This window comes from Rhinolophus sinicus, linkage group LG17 (genome assembly GCF_036562045.2).
Source record: "Rhinolophus sinicus isolate RSC01 linkage group LG17, ASM3656204v1, whole genome shotgun sequence".
NCBI lineage: Eukaryota > Metazoa > Chordata > Mammalia > Chiroptera > Rhinolophidae > Rhinolophus > Rhinolophus sinicus.
The window spans coordinates 10,001,425-10,026,655 of record NC_133766.1 but is presented as its reverse complement, the minus strand read 5'-3'; the positions used below and the strand labels follow the sequence as shown (position 1 = coordinate 10,026,655).

Here is a 25,231-nt window from a genome sequence, read left to right as displayed (position 1 = left end):
ACACACACAAACACGGTGCCAAAAAGATGCATACACATTTTAAGAAAGGAAAAAATTATTAAAATTGTAATAATATATACTGATAACAAAAGATGAATGCAAGTCATGTGTATACATTTTTTTGGCACCCGCTGTATATACACCCACAGTGCCAAAAAAAAATGTATACAGGTGGACACTTTAGTCAACGTTGCTCAAGCAGTAGTTCGCCATAATCAGAAGTGTCTGGACACTGATGGTAACCACTTTGAGCACCTCTTGTAATTGCAGAAGTCAAACGTGACTTGTATTCATCTTTTGTTATCAGTATATATTATTACAATTTTAATATAGTTTTCCTGTCTTAAAATGTATATACCTGTGTGTGTGTGTGTGTGCGTGCGCGCGCGTGTACTCTTTGGGGTACTTATTAATTTCACTAGTGGAAAGTGGTATTGAAACCAAAATGTCTGAGAATCAGTTAAGTTATTTTCTTAGTACTCACTCAGGATAATAAACAAGCTTAGAAAACTACACTTGCTCAAGGCTATATAGAAAGTAAAGTAGTCCAATGTAATTCAAATAAAGGCCTGTGGATTCTAAAATCCATGGTAACCCCATTATGTTATATCACATGAGGTTTGGAATCAACAAGATTCACTCTGTTAATAGCATTAGTAGCTTTACTTATTAACTTTAACTTATGACAATAAAGTGAAGGGGAAAACCTGATGTTTCATATAGTTTGTCCTTAAAAAATTTCACTGCCTGTAAAATACATGCCTTTTCCCCTGAAGTGCTTAAAATACAATTTCTTCAAACAGCATTAAGTTATTTTGCTGTCGAAAAATTTGAAAACGATTATGGATCACCAATTTTAGAGACTCACTTAATAAAAAAACTGAATAGACAAACTTACGTTGGCTGGAGGTTGATGGAAACTGGTTTCCAAGCTGTGATTTCTGAATGCTGTCATCTAATGATAGGAGTAAAACAGACTGTATCACCTTAATGTTTCATAACCTAAGTATTTCCATTGAGAAAGAAAATACAAATTCCACCAAGAGAAAAAAGGGCAGAGATCAACAAGGAACAAGAAAAAGCAGAAGATCCAAGTGCCATTAGACTTGACATCTTGAGACACAGACCTATTTCCCTCCTAATTATTATTGTCATGTAGTGGTCTAGTACAAGCATACTCCTAATACATTAGTTCTGTGAGAAAGCCTTGAAGTATTTGACCCAAATTATTTAATGAGAGTGGTAAAACTTCTGGAACAAAGTGAAGAGGACAAAGAAAATAAGTAAAACTATAATAAAAGGAAACATTATACTATCTGAAACATTGCCATATACTGAAACTCTTGTCTGGTAATGATGCTATAAAGAGGGAAAAAGAGACAAAAATATGGATTATGGATTACTGAGTTATCTGGATAAAGTGTTTTAATGTAAATCTCAATCTTAATCCTATTTTCTATCTCAAACTGATTCAAAAATTTCCTCTGGTGCTTCTGACCACTTCAAGTATCAGTACTATCTTAAAAATTACATTGGTAAGGGGGCTGGACGAAAAAGGTAAAGAGATTAAGAAGTACAAATTGCAATACACCTTTAAAGGTTTTTAAATTGTTTCATATCTGGTCAAGCTGAGATTTTTAAGAACTTCATTTTTAATTTGTAATAAAAGTTTACAACTTGATTTTTTTCAAAAAAGTCAACAAACTGCAAGCACCTGTTAATAAAGGTCTTAAATTAAAAAAGAAAAAAAGTACAAATTGGCAGCTACAAAACAGTCACAGGGATGTAAATAAAGTACGCATACAGCAGAGGGAATATAGTCAATAATATTGTAATAACTATGTATGGTGTCAGGTGGGTACTAGACTTATCAGGGGATCACTTCCTAACTTATATAAATGTCTAACCACTATGCTGTACCCCTTAAACCAATATAATACTTAATGTCAACTATAACTGAAAACTTTTTGTAAATTAAAAAATGAATAGGTGAAAATTATACTAAAAAACTTTTCACCATTTCTGTTAATAGACAAGTAATTCTGTTTTAGGTTTGTGGTGAAACAATAAATTTCAAAAATAATTTTCTCACAACCCTATCAAACCTCTATTTCTATCATTACTTTAGAAAACAAATTAAAAACTATCCAATTCTTTTCCTTTTCCTTCCATCCTTCTTGGCACGGCTATAGATTTTAACATCTAAGAAGAGATAGTTATAGAAGGGTTCAGAAGGTGGAAATGCTAAGTTACTTATTCGTATGAACTACATTTATAAACACTAACAGCTATCACTTGCCTGGGGTTACAACTGTTGTATTTATAAACGATCTTTCTGGTGGATGTTTCTGGTGTTTATCGACAGCTTTTATTTGAGAAACATTGAACTAAACTGGAGGAATAAAATTAGCACTGCTAAGATCCAGAAATAGCCTTAGTTTTGGTCATATGACAAAAAAACCTCAAATGAAACAAAATGACATCAACCTTAACTTTAAAGGCACATTGTTTTACGGTTACTAGTAAACTATATCATTTAGTTTGACTAGGTAACTAGAAGCTTCTAATTGGTTACTAAAGTTACAACTGTATACTTAAAAAAAAAAATCCAACAGATAATGTTTATCTTGAATATCTCATTCCATGGTTGCAAAGATCAAGTGAAATAGCATACAAAAATGCTGTGAATTGCTATACTATGATATTAACGACGAATAGTTAAATAATAGTTATTATGTAATATGTTATATTTATATAACTCATAAGAGGTAAATTAAGAAAACAAAACTAACACAAACAAAATTAAGAACACAATTCTAGTTGCAAGAGCATCAGAAAGAATAAAATACTTAGGAATACACTTCACTAAGGAGTTGAAAGACTTGTATACTGAAAACTATAAAACACTGATGAAAGAAATAAAAGCAGACACAAATAAACAGAACATCCCATGTTCATGAATTGGAGAATTAATATTCTTAAAATGTCCATACTACCTAAATCCTTCTACAGATTTGGTGCAATTCTTATAAAAAATTCCAACAGCATTTTTTACAGAAATAGAAAACAATCCTAAAATTCATATGGTACCACAAAACACTTGAAATAGCCAAAGCAATTTTGAGTAAGAACAAAAAAGCTAGAGGCATCACATTTCCTAATTTCAAAATATACTACAAAGCTAGAGTAGTCAAAACAGTATGGTACTGGCATAAAAACAGACATATAGACCAATGAAAGAGAAGAGAATTTAGAAATAAACCCATACAGATACGGTCAAGTAATCTTTGACAAGGTTGCCAGAGAAAGGACAGTCTCCTCCTCGGTAAATGGTGTTGGGAAAACTGGATATCCACATGAAAAAGAATGAAAGTGGACCCTTATCACATACTATTCAGAAAAATCAACTCTAAATGAATTAAAAATTTAAACACAAGAACTGAAACCATAAAACTCCCAGAAGAAACACAGGGATCCTCTTGGCAATGATTTCTTGGATATGACACCAAAAGCACAGGCAATAAAAGCAAAAGTAGACCATGAGATTACATTGAACTAAAAAGCACAATGAGATATGTGATCAAAATCATAGAGGTATCACCTCACACCTGTTAGGATGGCTATTATCAAAAACACAAGAGAGAGGTATGTGGAGAGGACATGGAGAAAAAACCCCTGTGCACTGTTTGTGGGGACTGTAGATTGATGCATGCAGCCACTATGGAAAACAGTATGGAGGTTCCTCAAAAAATTAAAAATGGAATTATCATATGATCCAGCAATCCCATTTTTGGATATATATATATATATATATATATATATATATATATATATATCTCCAAAGGAACTGAAATTAGAATTTTGAAGAGATAGCTGCACACTCATGTTCACTGCAGTAATATTCAAAATAGTCAAGACATGGAAACAATCTAATGTCCATTGACTGATGAATAGATAAAGGAAAAGTAATATATACTATGGAATACTACTCAGTCTTAAAAGAGAAGGAAATTCTGCTATTTGCAGCAATATGGAGGACATTTTGCTAAGGGAAGTAAGCCAGGCACAGATGGACAAATACTTTATGATACCACTTATATAAGGAATCTAAAATATAGTCAAATTTATAGAAGCAGAGAGTAGAATGGTGGTTTCCGGGGACTGGAGGAGGAGGAAATGGAGAGATATTAGTCAAAGGGCGCAAAGTTTCAGTTATACTACAGGAATAATTCCTGGAAATTTACTGTACAGCATAGTACCTACAGCTGACAATACTGGATCATATATTTAAAAATGTTCTAAGAGGGTAGATCTTGTGTTAAGTGTTCTTATTACACATACACAAATGAGATTGGGAGGAAATGTTTAGAAGTGATAGATGTGTTTATGGCATAGATTATAGTCATGGCTTCACAGGTATACACTTAGCTCTAAACTTATCAAGTTGTATACATTAAATACGTAAGTTATACACATTAAATGTATGTCAAGAATACCTCAATAAAATGGTTTAGGAAAAAACTATGAGGATGGCAAGTAGAGGAACCTATAGTGAAAGAGCATGTGAAACAACACAATTGCTTATTTTTTTAATTAAGAAAAAAAATCCTTCAAGATGATTTTTATCTTGAATACCTTACTCCATGATTGCAAATATGAAATGAGGTAATAGATGAAACTGTTGTTATGTGCTCTTCTGTGATCATTTTAATGATGAAGAATACCTAAATAAGTTAATGTATAACATGTACTACACTATTGCACCTACTTTAAAAATAAGAAAACTGAGTCTCACAAAAGTTAAGTGACTTTACCAAGATCATTTAGTTAGAAAGTAGAAGAGCTGGGACTGGCACCCAACAGCTCTAACTCTAAACTCTTTTCTCTGCACCACTGTTAGAGACATGTTCCAAAGCGTGTATATTAGTGAGGCACAGACTCAGAGTTCTGACCTCTCCATAGACATTCTTCCCTATTCTCATCGTTTTATCACCCAGGAAAATAGGAAATTCAGAACAGCAGTCCTATTTCTCCCAGAGGTAGGATACAGGCAGAAACCCGACGTAGGACCTGTCTACCCAGGGACCCTGTGCTAACATGGGGAGACAGCAAGGATAAAAAACAGGTACTGTCAGAAGAGTAGAATTTCATTATCATGTACAGATTGTATCGCGCTGGTGGATAGAACTGACAACTTGTCAAGTCAGAACCCATCACACACTGTTTTCTCACACCACTATCTACACTTTACACCTAGTCCATCTCCTGCCAGTCCAAGCAGATGGAAATAACTGAACTAATAAACATTGCTGTCCTTTATAAATGAAATCACAAACAACCTAAATGCTTACCTGAAGAATTAAATATTCTTGTATGTTAAATAACCAAGAAAAACAGCAAATAAGCTTAAAATTATTTCAATAACAGATAGAGATTTATCAACTTACTTGGCATTCTATTCCTTATTCTTGCGGTTTGTTCAACCCATTCCTGGGGTTTTTTTTGATATCCTGAGCCTGAAGCAAATAAACATACCAAGATGTCATTCCATATACTTTGAAAATGTACAGTATATTCTAGTGTTATAAGATAAATTGATAAGAAAGGCAAAAGTTGGTGAGGAAAACAACAAAAGCAACAGGTTCAGAAGTAAAAGATAATGTCAAAGGGACCACATCAGTGAGAATGAGCCCCTTCCCACAGCAAAATAAATATATAAACACCTAAGAAAGCAAACAAAACTATGGACAAGTCCTTTTGCTCTGGTCTATGAGAATGACTGAGTTCAATACTACTTGAACTTGATTTCAATGTTATGTAAGAAAGAAGTTAATTTACTCTTGCAAAATAAATTACTTGAGGTAAAATTGTCCTGAACACATTTCCACCTCACAGAGTAACTGTCACATATTGCACCAATGTGTGGTGAATTAAAAGGCAAAAAGGATAAAATGATTTCAAATCCTATTAGAACTTTGTGTTGGCAGAGTCAGAGGAGTTAGAACTGGTTGACTGATAAAAGAACCACCAACCACTTACTTAGCACTGAATGTTGCTTGTCAAGAGCTGTGAAGTCTCGACCTGAAACAGAAAACAGAGATAAGATTATAGAATATTTGGAAATAAAAACAGTGAAGAAGTTGCATAGGCATTTTTGCTTGTTTACTATGGGTATGATAAAACAGAAAAAAATACTCTTTCTTTCATCAGTCCCCAATATATATGATAAAGTATGTATGTCCCCTTTTGTAAACTTCAAAAATGTTCAGGAAGTGGATAATTACAAGTCAGCTTTAGGATCAATACCTTAAATTAATGGCAACTGTATTGAATGTTTACCAGCTATCAAGAGTAATTTTACTTAATTCTCACACTTTATGTGGTGAATACTACTATTATTCCTATTTTAAAGTAAGAAAACTGAAATTGAAAATTTGCCCAATTATATATCTAAAAGCAGTATATAAATGCAGGCAGTCCATATATAATATTATGTATTATATATGCAAATTTGTGAAATTGCAGAGTGGTTATGAAATAAATGATGCTTGCTACCACATGTTTTAGAGTGGTATTTAAGAACAATTGTAAAATGATACAATGGGAACTAGAAAATGATTTACAAATAATTAGAACAAGGTAAATCTACACATCGGCCCTGAAGAAAGGTCGTTCTACCCATGAATACAAGTATCAATGTAAATTTACTTTCAATTTTAATTTTTTCTGAGTACAAATGGAATATATGCTAGTTGTAAATCAAATGTACCATTCTAGAAATGCATAACTTAGACATTCATAAATATCTATTAAGTGCCTATGTGCAAAACATTACATGCAAGACACATACCATCGTGAATAAGACAGATGTATAGTCTTCCCCAGATTTTTCTTCAGTCTATACTAATAAAATACTTTTTAATACTGTCGTTCATCTATTCTAAGAGGTACCTTTTAAAAAACACCTCATATTTAGGGTTGCATCTTATAATCAATGGTATACATAACTGAAAAAGTTATGTATAAAATCAGTGGTATCTTAGATTCAAGGAAATATATCTTGATCATCTATTCATTAGTATACAGAAGTAACTCATTTTTCACAGCTAAATAGTATTCCATTGCGTGAGTGTAGCATACTTTATATAGAAAGATACATTTAAGAGCTTCAAAGATTGAAGATTTAGAACAACAAAGAGCGAACATGTAAGGTGAACAAGAGTAATTTTCCACAAATGATTTTTGTGTTTCAGCAACTTATTCATTTTGTCACAGTAAAATCATAAACCCGGGAACCTACTGAAAACTTAACTAGCAAACAAATAGGAATTCTATGAACACAGTGATTGTAAAACAGATTTTCAAAGCCTTTTCCTTTAAAAATAGTCTCATATTTCAAAAAGGTGATGTGGAGGGGAAAACAAATCCTTGAAGATTTTACATACAAGGGTATTTTTGGTTGATTAATAACTAACTCAAATTCTGGGGCTTGATTTAAAAATGTGAAAAGAAAAAACAGTATCATTCTTTTCAACCTAATACATATCCATTGTACACAAACTACAAAATACAGGAAAAAAGTAAAAGAAAAAGGTCACCAATGATTCTACCACCCTAAACAAATCATTTAGTGTTTTAGCATATTACTTCCCAATCTTTTTTTGTGTTATGTTTTCTGAACTTTTTATTATGAAAGTTTTCAAAGTTGCAAGCAAGTCTGTAAAACTTATATGCCCATCACCTAGCTTACCATTAACTTTTTACTATATCTGGTTTATCATTTATTTATTCATCCTCCCAGACTTTTACAACAGAGTTGAAATTATATTGCATATTAAATTTTATATCCTTATTAGAATACGTCCATATAAGTAGGTTCAAACTACAGTAGTTAATTAAACTAAAACAGTAAACAAATTTATACTACATGCAAGAATATTCAACAAGTCATTAAGAGCAGTGATTTTCGTTTTTTTTTTTTTAATTCAAATTTAAGGTTGAAAACAGAGATGAATAACTCAAATTCAAGAAGCAGGATGAGGTTTTTAAACATTTACCACATCCCTTTTCCAACATTTTATATTAAACTGCAAAACAGGATCTTTAAAAATGACAGCATTGACCATGCCCACAGGCAGACTTCTATGCATGTAAACATGGCTTTACTTACTTTGTGAGGATTGCCAAAATGATTCTGGATACTGACTTGATCTGCTGCTTTTATCTAAAAAGTGAAAAAGAAATATAGTACGATATAAAGCATTAACTTTTTTAACGCACATTAACTTTTTTAACGTACATTTTCAAGAGAAAAATGAGTAATCAAAAGAGCAAAAGGATTCAGATAAACCCCAAGGAATTCAACACTTGGGTGCATACTTTCAAAAACATTTCTAAAGAGTCATGTCGTATCTAAAAAATTAACTAATTCTCTGTCTTTCCCCTGACCAGTTTTTAAAACATATATGTATATACAAAATATAGAACATGGCATGAAGGGAAAATTTCGAAAGTTTATAATAATGGATCTTCTTGAAATCATTAATGTCAATGTTTTGCCTTATATTTCTCTTGCAAGCGGTCAACGCATTATGTATTTTAGTCTACTTTTCTTAACGATTTTTTCATATAAAAGTGGATTTATAACTAAATCTGTTCAAAACCAACCAGATTGCTATTTTGGAAACAGAAACATCTGACCCAGGTATGGTGGCTAAATATTTTTGATAATGTATTCCTATTACTAAAATAATTTTGAGCATCAATCTCCAAAACCTATTACTTTCTAACATTATTTATATGCATTACTGACATATTAATTGATGTGTTGTGTATATCATAAAACAACAAAAAAAGACAAACATTTTAAATGGATGAAAAAAAAAAATACATGAAAATTTCCTCCTGCACTCCAGTGGATCTTCTTGTACCTCTTCGGTGCTAACTGTCCCCGAAGATAATCTGGGAAGCTCAGTATTCTTTTTAATATGCCTCATGTCTTTGCTCTTTACCTAGTTTTCTTCTGCATGTGGGTATGTATGCTTCAATAAGAGTTTATTAGAGTTCTGAAGGGATCACAGAGGCTGGGGTTTATGTAGTTTCAAAGAGCTATACGCTGGTAGCAATGGCATCAAACTATTGGCTACATGAATGGTTTTATTTGTCTCTAATTAAGTGTACACATGAATGCTAATAACAGCACTTAATTTGAGTGTTTACTATGTGCGTGTACTTTCTAAGTGCTTTGCACATATAAATTAATTTAACTTCACAACAATCCAGATGAGAAAACTGAGGAATACAGAAGTTAAGCAATTGCCTGAGGGCACAAACCTAGTAGTAGAGGAGTGAAACCCAGGGATTCTGGCTCCAGAGCCCATGTTCTTAACCACTATGCTAGAGTGTTGCATATCTCCTTTGGGATTTCTGTATCAAGAAAGAATGGGGGGAAATGAGGAAGGGTGGGAAATATATAGAATACCAAATGCCCATAGAACAGCGTATGAGCCTCTTTTTAAAGTGGAATGATTACGTAAAACTCAGAAATTACAGAAATTCTCAAAAGATAGTGAGGAGAAAGTAGAGATTTACTCTTCCACGGGACTAAAATATAAAATTACAGATTTGATCAACACTCTTTTAAGCCACAAAGTCCCATCTTTTTTCCTTGAATAAACTTAAACACAAACTCCCATGAATAATCGGAAACTGTTATTGATAACTTGGTTGAATTCGAATAACTACCAGAGATACAAAGTTACCTAAGTACATTAAAACTTCCCAAAAGCTAACTAATACTCCTGATAGTGGTGTGAGTACAAATGCCAATGTGATCAGTTTCCCTCTAAAAATTTTTTAAAAACTACAAATAACTCTTCTGGTGAGCACAAAAATATCATATTCTTAAATATCAAAGCAGATTAAAAAGTTATTTGTTTAAATATTACATGACATTACATTACTGATCCGATGTACACATGGAATCAGTAATTTTAATAAATATTAAAAAGTGTACTTTAAAAATACTTTTAATGAAATACTTTGAAGTATTTTTTTTTTAAAGCAAATTCACAGAATACCTTTATATTTTAACTAAAATACAGCTCCTAAAGATAAGAGTCATGTATATAAAGCAATGTTACCTTCAGACTCAACAGAATCCCCGGATCTGACCTTAACAGAAGTAACCTCACTGTTGGGGTTATCTTGGTCATCTTCTTCAGTGTCCCCTAAAAAGAAGTAAAGGATACACCAGTTATAGTCTTTATTCTAATCTCTAAAGATCTGGGTTAAAAACAAACAAGCAACTCAACATTAAGATGAAGCCTTTTTTCTAATCAGATCTAGAATTGTTCTTTATTTTGTTTACTATTCTGAGTCACAAAATTTTAAATACGCTAAAACTGATCTCATTTATTTTATGTTCTCTGAGGCATATAATTATATTCCAAATATTCAGAGTAATATTTATATGGTTATATATTCTGAGGCTTTAATATACAGTCAAAAAAATGAGCATTAAATAGTGGAAAAATTTTATCTTATTGGGGGGAATTACATATAGTTAGTGTACAAATTCAGACAATACTGGTATATGCATGCATGTGTGTCTGCATTTGTGTGTGTTTAAGGAGACGGTATGGATATATACACACCCATACACAAACATTTCAGTATGCAGGTAACTAATTTCAGATTGTGCTGGGCTTAAAAATGGACTAAATTGTACTGTACTATTCAAACATAGACTAGTCATGAGAATTTGGAAAACTGATTGTTTTAATACCATAATCAAAGGCCAGCACATGTCAGAAACTGAAGACATTAGCTTTGCTGAAAATTAACTCCGACAAAAGCTAGCAACACTCATTCTATACTATTTTACCTGCCCATTTAACAGTTCAGACAAGCATGAATTCTTTTCCTGATGAGAAAGACACTATTTTCTGTTCTCTTAAGTACCTGTTAAAATTTCTTCTAACATTAACAGAAAAAGATTCAGAATATACGGCGTGACATTTTAAAAAGAAAATACCTTCTTCAGAGAAGTTGACCTTCTGTTGGACACTGGTGGCTTCTAGAAGAGAAAAGCATACATGTTGTATATAACATCAAAAGCTAAAGCTTGGGAATAAATAAGAGCATCTAAATTAAGGAAAGTGAACATAAAGACACACCAACTAAATTTTTTTTCTGTTAAATCATAAAACAGTCTATTAGTTCCCTCTACGTTATTTCAGGAATAAGTCTTGATACAAAGAAAAGAATCAAAAAGAAAGTTTATTTTTCCTTCACCCACAAGTCTGTTTGTACTCTAAAACGTAACCTGGGTTTAATAAACATTAAATTCTATGGTAGTAAATATTTCAGTCCCAATAGGTGCTAGTTTTCAAAAAAACCCTTCACGTCTGTTATCTGATTCCCATAACGTCGTAAAGGAATACACTCATAGGTTAAGGCTCAAAGGTATAAAGTGACTTGTCTAAGGGTGTCGGGACTAACAAGTGCTACAGAAAGGACTTGAACACAGGCTCTTCCGGTTTCCAGTCAACTGCCCTTTTACCACTCCATCAGTTTGGTTCATAATAGGACACTGTAAGCACTCAATAATTTTTTTTTAAGTTAAGGCTATTTTTTTTAAAGCAGTGTAAGGTTCACAGTAAAACTGAGCAGAAAGGAGAGATATTTCCCATATGCCCCTGCCCCACACATAATGTCCTCATTATCACATCCCCCTCCCCCGAGTGGTATGTTTGTGACAACTGATGAATCTACATTAATACATCACAGTCACCCAAAGACCGTAATTTACATTATGGCTCACTCTTGGTGTTGCACATTCTATGGCTTTAGACAAATGACAGGTATCCATCATTATGGTATCTACAAAGTATTTTCACTGCCCTAAAACTCCTCTTTGCTTCACCTATTCATCCCTCCCCATCTCCCAAAACCCTTGGCAACCACTGATATTTATTTCTATCTCTACAGTTTTGCCTTTTCCAGCATGTTTTATAGTGAAATCATAGTTTGTATCCTTTTCAGATTGGCTTCTTTCACTTAGTAATATGCATTTAAGATTTCTCCATGTCTTTTCATGGCTTGATAGCTCATTTTTCTTTTCAGCACTGAATAATATGCCGTTATCTGGATGTACCACAGTCTATTTATCCATTCATCTATTGAAAGACATGTTGGTTGCTTCCAAGTTTGGGCAATTATGAATAAAGCTGCTAAACATCTGTGTGCAGGTTTTTGTGTGGACCTGTTCTCAACTCTTTGGGGTAAACATCAAGGAGTGTGATTACTGGATCATATGGTAAAACGAAGACTATGTTTAGTTTTATAAGAAACCGTAAAACCATCTTCAAAGTGGTTGTACCCTTTTGCATTCCCACCAGCAATGAATAAGAGTTCCTGTTGCTCCACATCCTCGCTAGCATTTGGTGTTGTCACTGTTCTGCATTTTGGCCATTCTAATAGGTGTGCAGTGGTGTCTCATTGTTGTTTTAAACTGCATTTCCCTGATGACATACGATGTAAGGCATCTTTTCATCTTATATGGATTTTTGACATCTGTATATCTTCATTGCTGAGGTGTCTGTTAAGTTCTCAGGCCCATTTTTAAATCAAACCGTTTCCTTATTGTTGAGTTTTAAGAGTTCTTTGTATATTTTGGATAATAGTCCTTTTAACAGAAGTGTCTTTTGCAGAGCAGAAGTTTTCAATTTTAATGAAGCTCACCTCACCAATCATTTCTTTTATGGCTCGTGCCTTTGGTTTATATCTAAAAAGGCATCATCATACCCAAGGTCATCTAGGTTTTTCTCCTATGTTATCTTCTGGTAGTTTTATAGCTTTGTGTTTACATTTAGATCTGTGATCCATTTTGAGTTAATTTTTGTTAAATGTGTAAGGTCTGTATCTAAACTTTTTTTTGCATATGGATGTCCAGTAGTTCCAGTACCATATGTTGAAAAGACTCTTTGTGCCATTATATTGCCTTTGCTCCTTTATCAAAGGTCAGTTGACTATGTGTGGATCTATTTATGGGCTCTTTATTCTGTTCCATTTGGTATTCTTTTGCCAGTACCACACTGTCTTGATTACTGTGGCTGTACAGTAAGTCTTGAGGTTGGGTACTGTCCTCCTATTTTGTTCTTCATGTTTTCAATATTGTGTTGGCTATTCTGGTTCTTTTGTCTTTCCATACGAATCTCAGAACTAGTCTAACATCCAGAAAATAATTTGTTGAGATTTTGATTGGGATTGCATTGAGTCTATACATAAAGTTGGGAAGAAATGACATCTTGACAATATTGAGTCTTCCTATCCATGAACATGAAATGAAATACCTCCCCATTTAGTTCTTTGATTTCATTCATCAGTTTTGTAGTTTTTCTCATATAGATCTTTTACATATTTTATTAATTCATATATAAGTATTTCATTTGGGGGATACAGATGATAATTGGATTGTTTTTAATCTCAAACTTCTCTTGTTCATTGTTGATGCATAGAAAAAGTGATGACTTTTTTATATTAACCTTATACTTTGCAACCTTGCTATAATTGGTTATTAGTTTCAGCAGTTTTTTGGTCCATTTTCTGGTACTTTCTACGTAGATGATCGTGTCATCTGTGAACAAAGACAGTTGTATTTCTTCTTTCTCAATCTGTATACCTTTTATTTCCTTTTCATGTCTTATTGCATTAGCTATAATAGAACTTCCAGAACAATGGAGAAAAGAAATGGTGAATGAAGACATCCTTGTCTTGTACCTGATGTTAGAAAAGCTTTCAGTTTCTCACCATTAAGTATGATGTTAAATGTAGGTTTTTTTGTAGATAGTCTTTATAAAGTGGAGAGAGGTCCCCTCTATTCCTAGTTTACTAAAAGTTTTTTATAATGAATGAGTGTTAAGAGTCTGTCAAGTGCTTTTTCTGTATCTACTGATACGACGATGTGATTTTTCTTTAGTTCACTGATGTTATAGATTATATACCATCTGGTAACTGATTTCAAAAAAAATTTTGGGTACTTTTTAGGGATTTGATATTTTCTAGTATTTAGGTCAGTCACTGACTTATAGAAAGTGATTAAAAGTAAATGTTTAATGAATGGATTTTAGGATCACAGAATAAAATCCTTTGTTGAGACTTTTGCTAATATTTCTCATACTATGATAAAAAAAATTATAAGAAATTAAGAAAAATCGCCTGAAATTAGTGCTTAATAATTAGATTTCATGTAAGGTTTTCAAAATTCCATCTATTTTCATCTTTTTTACCTAAGCTGCAAAGACTGTGCAGATAGTATTTCAATACAATCGGATGATGAATTAGCAGCATGTATGACTATGTAAGTTTTCATTTCATTTCCCTCTTTTGTTATTCAGCTTCCTTTGTTTTGAACCTCTTGGCTGCTACATGCACAAGCTTAACACACACACACACACACACACACACACACACACATTTCTTCACTACGCTTATGCAGAAGCTTTTTGAGAAATTAAAATTCTATTTGGAGCAATAATAACCTTAACTAAAAAATGTTATTTTAGGAAATTATAAAAGCTGTGACTTTAATATATAGACACAAGGCAATAATGGAATGTGCTGCTAACAATCTCAACCAATTTAGGAAAAGGCACTTTTCAGAAGTCCTAGGTCTTTTTTGTTGCAAGAATAGACCACTTACAACTATCTCTTCTAGTGGAGATGACTAACTTTTAAGACTTTCTATTCACTTTGTTTTGCTTGACTGAAGATTTTAAGGAAAATACAAAGTTCCACATATATTTCTACTACTTTATAGACTTTCTTATTCCTAGAGGTTTGTGGAATATGTTGGTGTGAGGAGTCAAGGGCACTCAAGCAAAGATAGGCTTTGCTCACTTTGTGTTTTGTCTGGGGATAAAGATATGAAGATTTCATAAATGACACTATTATGCATTCTCAAAGAGAAGGCGAGCTAGAATACAGAAGTCATGTATCTCCTGTCTTCTTGTGCTGTCAGTACAACCTAGCAGGGAGTGTTATAATAAATCTATGTTCGGGGAAGTATATAACTCTCTGAATTTACTTTTAGAACAAATAAATGATAATTTGGGTGATGTGCTGTCTTTATTCCTGTCATTGGTATGAATCAGGGGCTGGTAAACTTTTTTCATAAAGGGTTAGACAATAAATATTTTAGATTTTGTGGGCCACATAAGTTCTCTGCATTCATATATACATTATGATTAAACACATATTCATGTATATAAAATATTAATGTGAAATATATAGATATTTCACAAAATGCAAAGATCTTTTTAGCTGATAGGCTGCACAAAACAGGACTGCAGATCAGATTTTACTCAGAGGCTGTAGTTTACTGACCCCTGGTATAGATACCTTTAAAAATGGTACCTTTAAGACTATTCAATGCGAACAATACTTTTGAGAACAGTCAGAGTGGGGCGGCAGGAAGAAGAGAGTAAAGAATAGTTTGGGGATACCATTAGTATTCAAGCTCCATGAATAGCTATTTGATCTATTCCATTCTCCATACTAATCTCATAGAAATTTCCTTTAAACTGGAAAGCACTTGTTTTAAGTTAGTTTTTATTATAAAGTACATATAAAAAATGATTTCTAACTCTAGCACAGAAAGTAAAAGTTCTCTTCCAATTAAGAGTTTGACTTAAAAACATTTTTTTAAAGGTTTTTAAATAGAGCACTTGAGAAACTCTGGTGGGTAAAAGTACACGATAGCTGTATGCTGCAAGGATAGTTTTCAGTACCCAGACACTATAGAGTCTGAAGCAGCTAAAGAATTAGCCTGAGCTTAAGTGAAAGATGAATTTAAAAGAAGCTGCAACTATTTATAAAGAAAAATGAAGCTTCCCTCACTTGACTCATCTCCAAATTTAGAAAAGAACTGTAACTTAAAACTAAGTCCAACCACAATCAATGTAGGTTCACTTAAAACCACAGATCTTGGTATCTCATGTCCTACACCAAGGCAAACACTGAAAAGAATTTAAACCAGTTCAACAAACATGGCCAAGGACACTGGACTTACTATGAAAAAACATCTCAAATTCACTCGCTAACTCAAGGAAAAACCTTAATTAGTAAGTTGATATCTACTTTCTCTCAATAGTGTGAATTTAACAAAGGCTAATAAAAACTAAAGTGTATTTGTTACTACATGCCCTTACATGAATTTAAACAATTGTATAACGAAATCCATAATTTCAGATAGAATAAAAACTAAACCTATTTAAAAAGGTCGTGGTCATAGGGACAGTGTCCCACATGCCAAGATAATGAACTAAGTAATATTCTCAAGCCAGTGACCAAACGAGTGTACTTGTGTATTGTACTCATAATCAGAACCTTCAAAGAGAACCTATAAGAATTAGAAACAAACAAACTTAATTCACTCATTTCAGTATTTCCATTTGTTTTATATGCCAAATCTGCAAGAGATAGCAAAGCAAGATTAGAGGTTAAAAGGAAATGCATCATATGGTTCTTTACCACAGGTTCATCATCAAAACCTTAACCGATCTTTATCATTGTGATATCTGATAGTCACCTATCAAAAAAACAACAACAAATCAACCTACTTCTTTCTTACAGGGAATGATGGAGGAGTAGAAACCTAATGTGAAGACAAATAAGCTTCCTTTTTAGTTCCCACAATAAAGCATCCTATGGGCCAATCAACTCTGAAAATGAAATAGAAGTAGACTGCGTGAAATGACTCTACTAGTTTTCTTTCATAGTCATGAAATCAATTTAAGGGCGATACTTTTTAAAAATTGTAGTCAGAAGGAAATGTAATTGAGGCAGGGAAATTTTATAGCCCTAAGCCACAAAACCTTAGTCTCAATTTTTTTTTTTTAATTAACCTTATGCTGGGAAGAATAAAAACTCCTTGACTCGAGTTTAAAATCATCCTGCTAACAGAAAGAATCACAGCAACATATGAAAAACACCTCTTAAAAGGAATGAGGAAGTCCTTTACACATCTGGAAAGATGTTACAATATATGTTAAGTAAAAATAAAAACAATACGGCTGTGCAGAAAAGGGTACTTATTGGGCTCAAATTTGTGTTAAAAAGGGAGGAAAAGATCATTTAAACATGGGTTTCCTCTATGGTTATCTCTATAAACTATCTCTGAAAGAATACATAAGAAACTGACAACTTTGGCTGCCTCTTAGGAGACTGGATGGGTAAAGGATAGAAGGAGCAGGGAGAGTTTTCATTGTATATTTATAGTAATTTTTGAACTTTGAACCATATGAATACATGCACTATTTAAAAATAAAATTTTATAAAAAATGTTTATAAAAAAGTTAAACCGACAGACAAAACAATCTCTTACCAGATCTCGGACTTCTTAGAGGGGGTCTACACAGGCCGATTACAGGATCTTCACCCATCACTACTATGGGAAGAGAAAACATTAAAAAATATATTAAAAATGTCCAATATACTACTTACTATATAATCATCTATTTATTCAACAAAGTTTTTCTGAGCTTTCCATTACGCTAAGTATAATATACAAGTGAACTAGAAACAAATTTCCTGTCATAAAAAATTTATGGACTTGATGGAAAAATAGGTCATTTTTCTCAGCAGACCGTATCTGCACAAAAGGAAAGAAATCCAACTAAAACTCTTCTAAATTTCTCAATTAAGAACTAAATTCTGATGTTGTATACCTGAAACTAATATAATGCTGCATCATCAACTGTAGTTGAAATTTTTTTTTTAATTTACAAAGAACCAAAAGAACAAAATTCCATTTGTAGCATATATTCTTTGTGGATCATTTATAGCATATTTTAATTTCAGGGTTAACTTCCTGAGTGTTAATACACTCCCTCCAAGATTTTAATCTTGTGTTTGGGACATGCAAATTCTACTTTTAAATAAAATGTTAATGCTAGCCAGGGTTTGTTTCAGACTATGGCTCACGCCATAGTGTTAACGGGGAAGCTAATCTCACTAAATAAAATGTTAATGTTAGCCTAGAAATCCAAGGTGTGTTTTCACAAAGAGCCTCACATAACACAACGTAAAACCTAATACATATCTAAATTTGGATTATAATATGGTTTATTTCAATTGTCTCTATAAAAAAGCTTTGTTTGGTTCTGCATGAGAACTGCAAAAACCACAGTGAACTGGCTATCACATTCCATTGAATGCCTACATTTGTTTTTACAAAACTGACTTAACTCGATTTCCCCTTTACAGTTTCTACAAGAGAAATCCTGAAGGGACAGTCATTTACTTGTTCAAAAAATACATATTGAGCATGTTTTTATGCATCTTAAAGAAGATGTAGAAAAGCAATTAAATTGATTTTGTGTAGCTCAAAAAGGCAAAACGAAGATCAACAAGAAAAAGTTACAGCAAAGTAGCTTTCAGTTAATATTAAAAACAAACCAAAAAACCCAAATTATTGTCATCTCCAAAACAGAACAGATAGCGTAGTGAGGGAATGCTTTGCATATAACTGAAGATGCTCAAGCAATGCATGAATGGATGTTGACAAAGGGACGCCTGCACAGAAACTCTGAAGATTTAGGGATAACTTCCCTAAGTTTTATAGCTCCAAGATTTTATGAAGTATCTATCTCAAGTTGTTAGCATTTCACATATCAGATATTAGGAACTTATATAAGTAGCTTTAAAAATAAACCTTGTACATGCCTGCTACTCCCATTATTACAACTACCTTCCTTATTTTCTCCTCTGAATTCCCATACTTTTTAGGTTTAATTAAAAGCTAAAACTCAATCTACTGACATCAATTACTATTTCAGTTCCCATATTTTCATTTACGAAGCATTTCCTGTATACTCTACTATGTATATAGCCCTATGTAAAATACTTGAGGGAGACAGAGTACCATGGTGAGAGAGTTAAGATTGAAATAACAAGCACCCTTCTCTTTTAGTAGCTATCTCCTCCTCGTGTCTGTTTTTGCTCATCACTGCACCCCCAGCGTCTAGCATGGGGACTGGCATAAAATAGGTGCTCAATAACTATCTGGAAAATGAATGAAGGCGGTAAGTACAGCAGCCAAAAAAATCAAATGCTCATGACAAAATGGTCGGCATTCAAAAATATTTATCTATGATTATTTAGCTAGAAACAACAAATAGTAAAATGAAAATTTCCTAATACAGTTTTAGATTATAAAATTAGTTTCGTGATTTCCAGAAAGGAATGACTCTGGCCATTAAAAAAAAATATCTATATAGCTATATCGATATATATCTATATATCTGAATGAACAACCTAATGGCTATTTTAATTTGAAAATAATTCAATTCTGGAATTTCAAACAATGAGAAGAGTACATTATATTCCTATTCTAAACTAATACAAACAGCATTTTTCATGACTTCCACAAACAGGATGACAATGATATAGTTGTCTTTACTAGATTGTTTTAGAAAGTGACCCCTTAGTTTGTATCTTTATCCCTAAAGGCATCTTTGGGTCAATTTCTCTGGGACCACACCAGTGGTCCTATATACAATTATAGCACTGTTTTGAATACCAAATTAAACTGAAAGTCCAAGATTTTATAAGGAAGAGCAACGGCCCATCCTTAAACTTTTACTTAAAGCAGTCCTCCATCAAAGAGTGACTTATTTAAATAACTCCTCTGTTCGATAGACTTTACAAGCACTTATTTAGTAATTCCGCAAACTCTTTCTCCTTTCATTAAGAGGCATGACAAGGGAGCATGCCAAATGCTAGATATAAAAAGATTTTTTTGAAAGCACCTTTTAGAGTAAGAAATCATATAGGTAAAAACCTGAGGTTCAAGGTGGATGGGTAAATCAACCAAGATCCAGTGCTCTTTCCACATGTTATGCAGACATGCACCTCATTATCAGTCCTTAAATACAGGCCTCATGTGAACCCCAAAAGACTGTTCAAGATGTTCTACTACATAATAGTTTCACAAGGGTCTATATAGGCTGGTGCTCAACCGTCTTCACTACATCAATTTACTCAACTCCGTAGTTTTTATAAATTTAATTTAGATTTTAAAAATGAGAAATTTTTGTTTCTGCAGGTATAAGAGACGTGCAATTAAATCTACTGTAAATAAAATTTCAATAATATACTTTTTCTAAATACCTGGAAAATCTGATTATAGCACCTATTACTCACAGTGTTTTTCTAAGACAGTTTAACATAAAGGATGCTCGAAGAATTAAGCATAAAGGGTGTGTTTATTTGGAACTGAACTTGAATGAGATATATATACTTCATAAATTGAGAACAGTTCAAACTGTAAAGCATACTCTTATTAGAAGCAATGGATAAGGAAAGAAGGCAAGATTTGGGTTAAAAAAAAGAAGCTAGGGATGATCAGTTTCAATAGCTAGAATCATTTATTGTTGTGGGACTTTCCTAAATATCAAACAAAGCAAACTGATAATGAATGGACCTAAAAACTGAAAAATGCTAAGCAGTAATAACTGAGTGAATACTTTCCCCTGACTTTCAAAATAGTTAAAATAGTTTTTAAAACTTAAGTTGACTATCAAATGTAGCCTACTTCCATGTTACATTGATACTAAGATGCAAATATTTTTACACTTTAACATCTCTGAAATTGGGATGCATCATGCAATCTATGACATGTTATGTTTAATTAGCAGTATTTCTTCCTTCTAGGCAGTACATAAAACAATGATGGTGTATCTTACAACTGATGACATCTTATGTAGTATCAAACTGACAAGATAGTATCAAACTGACAAGATTAACCATATTGTGTCATGATTTTACTACGCACACCATTGCATCCATTTTAAATGAAAGGTAGTGTGACATAGTCATTCATTCAACATTTAACCTATTGAGTAGCTAATTATTACATGGGAGAGTGAAAGTGAGGTATCTGGGGAAAATGAAAGAGGTCTAAAGAAGACAAACCTGGGTCTGAATTTTGGCTCAGTCGTATACTGTGTAATCTTAGTGAACATTCTTAGCTACTCTGAGCTCACTTTCTCATCTATAAAACAGGTGTACTGGGGCGGACGGATGGCTCAGTTGGTTAGAGCGCGAGCTCTTAACAAGGTTGCCGGTTCAATTCCTGCATGGGATGGTGGGCTGCGCCCCCTGCAACTAAAGATTGAAAACGGCGACTGGACTTGGAGCTGAGCTGCACCCTCCACAACTAGATTGAAGGACAACTACTTGGAGCTGATGGGCCCTGGAGAAACACACTGTCCCCCAATATTCCCTAATAAAATTAAAAAACAACAACAAAAACAGGTGTATCTATTGTGCATATGTGAATGAATTAACATATACAAAGTGGGTGGTACTTAGGAGGTTCTCATGTATGCAACCTGTCTTTTCTTGACACATTGCTTAATTCAATAGACACCTATAAAGAACATTCACTGAAACTCTGAATGAGGTATGACTTGGGACCCCTGATTAAACAGGCTATCATGTGTATATTAAAGTTGGCAGATAAGGAAAAAAACCTAAATCATTCTTCTTACCTGGAATCTCTTGTGCTCTCCTGATAGTTTTCTTTGAGACTGTTTGGCTTAAAACAGTTTGCGAAGATGGTTCATCCTCTGAAGAATAAATATGACAAATGTCAAAAACAGAACATATGATCTAGGTAAGAGATTATGCATATTAATAGCAACATATAAGCAAAAATGCAAGTAATTCATTTCTTTAGAAATGTGAAATTAGGTTTACCAAAACTTATAAATTTAACTAGTTAGAAATACTCTTAAGACAAAAATAAACTGTCCATCACTGATGCTTTACAACAAAAGTATCTATTACTTTAGAAAATTTAAAAGATGAGCTGGAGCGTCATAAATGATGCAGAAGAGTGAAAAATATTTAGATCGTTATAGTTACAATAGAGTGTTAAAAAATTAACTTACACAACTGCACTAGGCTCTGTGCAAGAGTCAATACAATTTAACATATACTTATTTAAATAAAAATATGTGCGAAATAGTCTTCCAGATATTGAAGGAAATTAACATAAGTACTAAAGTGCAACATAGTCCTTCAAATATATTTGGTAGGATTTTTGTTTTCAGGAACTTTATAATCTTAAGAGAGCGATAAAACTAACGTGTGGCTAAACTGTCTTGAGTGATTACACCCTACAGTAACTTACATATTTTTAACAGAAAGTTTCCAAAATCAGCACATCTTCAAATGTGTCAGCAGGTAAAGGTGCAGCCTATTACGCTGCTCTACACTGAAAATCCGTGTCTTCTTCATATCCATCAATGGTGTACCTAACTATGTAATCCCACTGTGATTCAAACCCCCCGATTTTTACCTCATAGGTGCCTTACCTGGGGCTAACATGAAACTTCACTGGTGACTCAGCGTTAGATAGCGGTTGGGTGCAAGGTGGGAGAGGATGAATTAAGGGAGTTGGTTCAGCTGTGACTCACCTAAACTATACATTCATTTTGTCAGCACCCTTTCCGCCCATGTGGATGAAAACTAAAAAAAAGTATTGCTTTGTCAGGCTAGTACTTAACTACTGAGGTTACACGTAGAGCCCCCAACGTGGCAAATTTTTGGCAGAGACCACCACAGTCGAGAAAGAGCGTTCAGTGCTCAACTTTATCAGACATTGGGGGCTTCAAGTTCGGGATAACTGACTTACCCCTTTTCGGTGTATGTACTTGAGTGGGGTCTCAAGTCAATTCACCAACTATGCTAGCCCACAAAACGCTCACTCACAAAATTTCCCTCCCTCTCTCCCCACGTGGATAGTGATGGGAAAACACTGGAAGGTCATCTCGGAACCGTTCATTCTCAGCTGGGGACTTTTAGCCTCTGAGTGTCAAAGGAGGAAATGGAAGTGGCTTTGATAGAAACAGCCGCAGGACAGAGAAAACCGAAATGAAACCGACCCCGGGGTGACTCGGTGTCCCGCCTGCCCCGCCTAACTCGCCGTCCCCTCGTGAAGGACCGCAGAAAGGCAATCCTGACACTCCTAAACTGATGCCCAGGGATGAGCAGAGATCCCCGACTCGGCTCACTGCTCCGCACGACTGACTGCCTTTCCACTTCTCCCGCCTGTGCTTCTTTCCCTCCAGCGGGAGGGGGCCCACCCAGCCCCGGCCGGTAAGAGCTCCGCGGAGACGCCCACCAGCCTCCGCGGCGTGTACACACACCGCGCCCGCCCGCCCGCCCGCCCGCCGCGCTCGCTCGCTCCTGAGCTTGCGGCTGAGCTGTTACCTCCGTCAGCCTCACCTTCAGAGGAATGAGAGTCCCGTAATCCTCTCCGGGTGGAAACCGGTGACGGCTGTAGCGGAGACTGCTGTGAGGGCTGCTGCCGGAGGCGACCAGCACTTCGCGTCTTCATCTCCCCGGCTTCTTGGAGTCGCGGCTGCCTCCGCTGCTGAGACCGAAGGTAGTAGGCGCTTCCTCTCACTTCCTTTTTCGCAGAATCAGGCCGGAACTCTTCTAGTCGGATTCGTGTTCTCACCGGGGACTTTTCTTTGGCCCCCCGAGGCTCGAAGTCGCCGTACACTTCTGGCGGCTCCTCGGAGAACCTCACTTCCCGCCGGCCGTGGCGCGACGGCGAGGGAGTTCCGTACGCAGGCGCGTCGCTGCTGCCGCCATTTTGAGGGGCGAGCCGACGCCTTCCCTCTCGGATGGGGGCCCTGGGTGTGACGTACCTTCCCCAGCCTTCCATCACCCGCCGCCCCTCGCCCGCCATAGTTGTTGACGTAGCTTGAGTCGATAGCGAAGATGGCTTTGACGAGTCTAGAATCTCCTGCCGTTGGTGACGACGGCTTATCCGGGTGACGAGCGGTGGTCGCGGTGGTCAGGGAGGTAGTTGAGAGTCGCCGGGGCTGCCACCTGCGTCGTCGCTGCTGTGTTGCAATCCCGCCTCTGGGCCCATGGTGTGTCCGAGGGCTATGGGAGAGGCAGTGCCTGTGCTGGGTCAGCTGCTTGTGGGGTCACTCCCGCCTCTTGGCCCAAGGCACCAAAGAGGAGGAGAAGAGGGAGGAGGACGTCGCTGTCCTCGGCCTTGGGGGAGAGGGAGGGGACGACAGAGAAGGGACAACTGGCTTGGCAAATTGCGTGCCCCAAACCCAGCTGCTCGTGGCAACTGTTGCCCGCACGCAGGTGACGCCAGAGCTGGCTCCCAATACCGAGTCTCTGGAAAGGCGGAGTGAGCCGGGGGTGGAGAAGTTTCAGTCCCCAGCCCCAGGCTGTTGCGCAGTTTTTCTGGAACCTTTTTGATCCCCTGCTACCTTAGCCGTGCCTGGGAATGTCTCTAGCAGGAGTGATGATTGATAAAGATAACATTTGTGTCATCTTTTCATGGAGAAAATTTTGATCTCGAGCTCCGTATGAAAGCAGTTACCCAGTTTTAAATTTTAAGTCACCTGTTGAGAGTGTACAAAATCGGAACTACCCGCATACTCGGGTGGATTCCCATTTGCAAAATACACGCATAGCAAACGTCTTATTCCTGGCTTTTGAGCTTTGTGAAAGTTCTATTCCAGTAGCACTGGAGTGAAAGTTTATTAGTGCTTCATGGACAGAGGGAAATGAACAAATGCGCAGATTAAAGACAGCTGTAATTTTAACTGTGGTCCGTTATTTTTACTTTGATGCTGGACCTGACTGGATACACTGCGTTTGATTTACAGTTTCCTGCGTTTATTTTACTGAATAAGAAAGTGTGAATAAGCACTATTTGTTTCACCTCCAAATACCATATTTACAGATGTGGATAATCGGCAACCAAATTTAGACACACTGAGGGAAGACATTAAGTTAGTATAAAGTCTGAATAATTATTGACACAAAGATTAATGATACCTTCAACTATGCACACTTTCATGGAGGATTTTTTTATAATTGATTTTAGTAAAGAGATTTTTAAAATTGTGATGATACGAATTAAAGTGAATGACTGAAAATTTTGAAGATATTTAATTGTTTATGCTTTCAAGTATTTTAAATCACCTTAGAAGGCATTTGAGTAACTCATTTGCTCAAACTGGGCACAAGTTTTGATTTAATGAAATGTTAAGATGTACTATGTTTTCACTAATATATTTGGCCATATAGTATTTGGCCACAGACACAAGGAATTACATACTTTAGAGAATCACTTAGGTTTTAGCCTGTTAGTTTAGCTTTGTTTGGTATATAAAATATAGCCAAAGAA

The 25,231-nt window shown here is 35.0% G+C and overlaps 1 protein-coding gene across 3 annotated transcripts in view; it reads right to left on the bottom strand.

Moving 5' to 3' along the window:
* The window catches only part of TOR1AIP1 (torsin 1A interacting protein 1), a 29,541-nt gene extending 4,683 nt beyond the window's left edge, over positions 1-24,858 (bottom strand). The window contains exons 1-9 of one of the 3 annotated variants that reach the window (XM_019732718.2): positions 23,296-24,854; positions 21,555-21,632; positions 17,387-17,446; positions 11,036-11,077; positions 10,143-10,229; positions 8,171-8,224; positions 6,040-6,081; positions 5,448-5,516; positions 899-955 (exon numbers count right to left, since the gene is read on the bottom strand). In XM_019732718.2, coding sequence (XP_019588277.2) covers positions 899-955; positions 5,448-5,516; positions 6,040-6,081; positions 8,171-8,224; positions 10,143-10,229; positions 11,036-11,077; positions 17,387-17,446; positions 21,555-21,632; positions 23,296-23,764 — 958 coding nt within the window. In that variant the 5' untranslated portion in view covers positions 23,765-24,854. Of the gene's footprint in view, positions 1-898; positions 956-5,447; positions 5,517-6,039; positions 6,082-8,170; positions 8,225-10,142; positions 10,230-11,035; positions 11,078-17,386; positions 17,450-21,554; positions 21,633-23,295 lie in introns of all 3 variants that reach the window. The other 2 variants (XM_019732638.2, XM_074322195.1) reach the window with 2 other exon arrangements.
* Between the last annotated feature and the right edge of the window lie 373 nt (positions 24,859-25,231).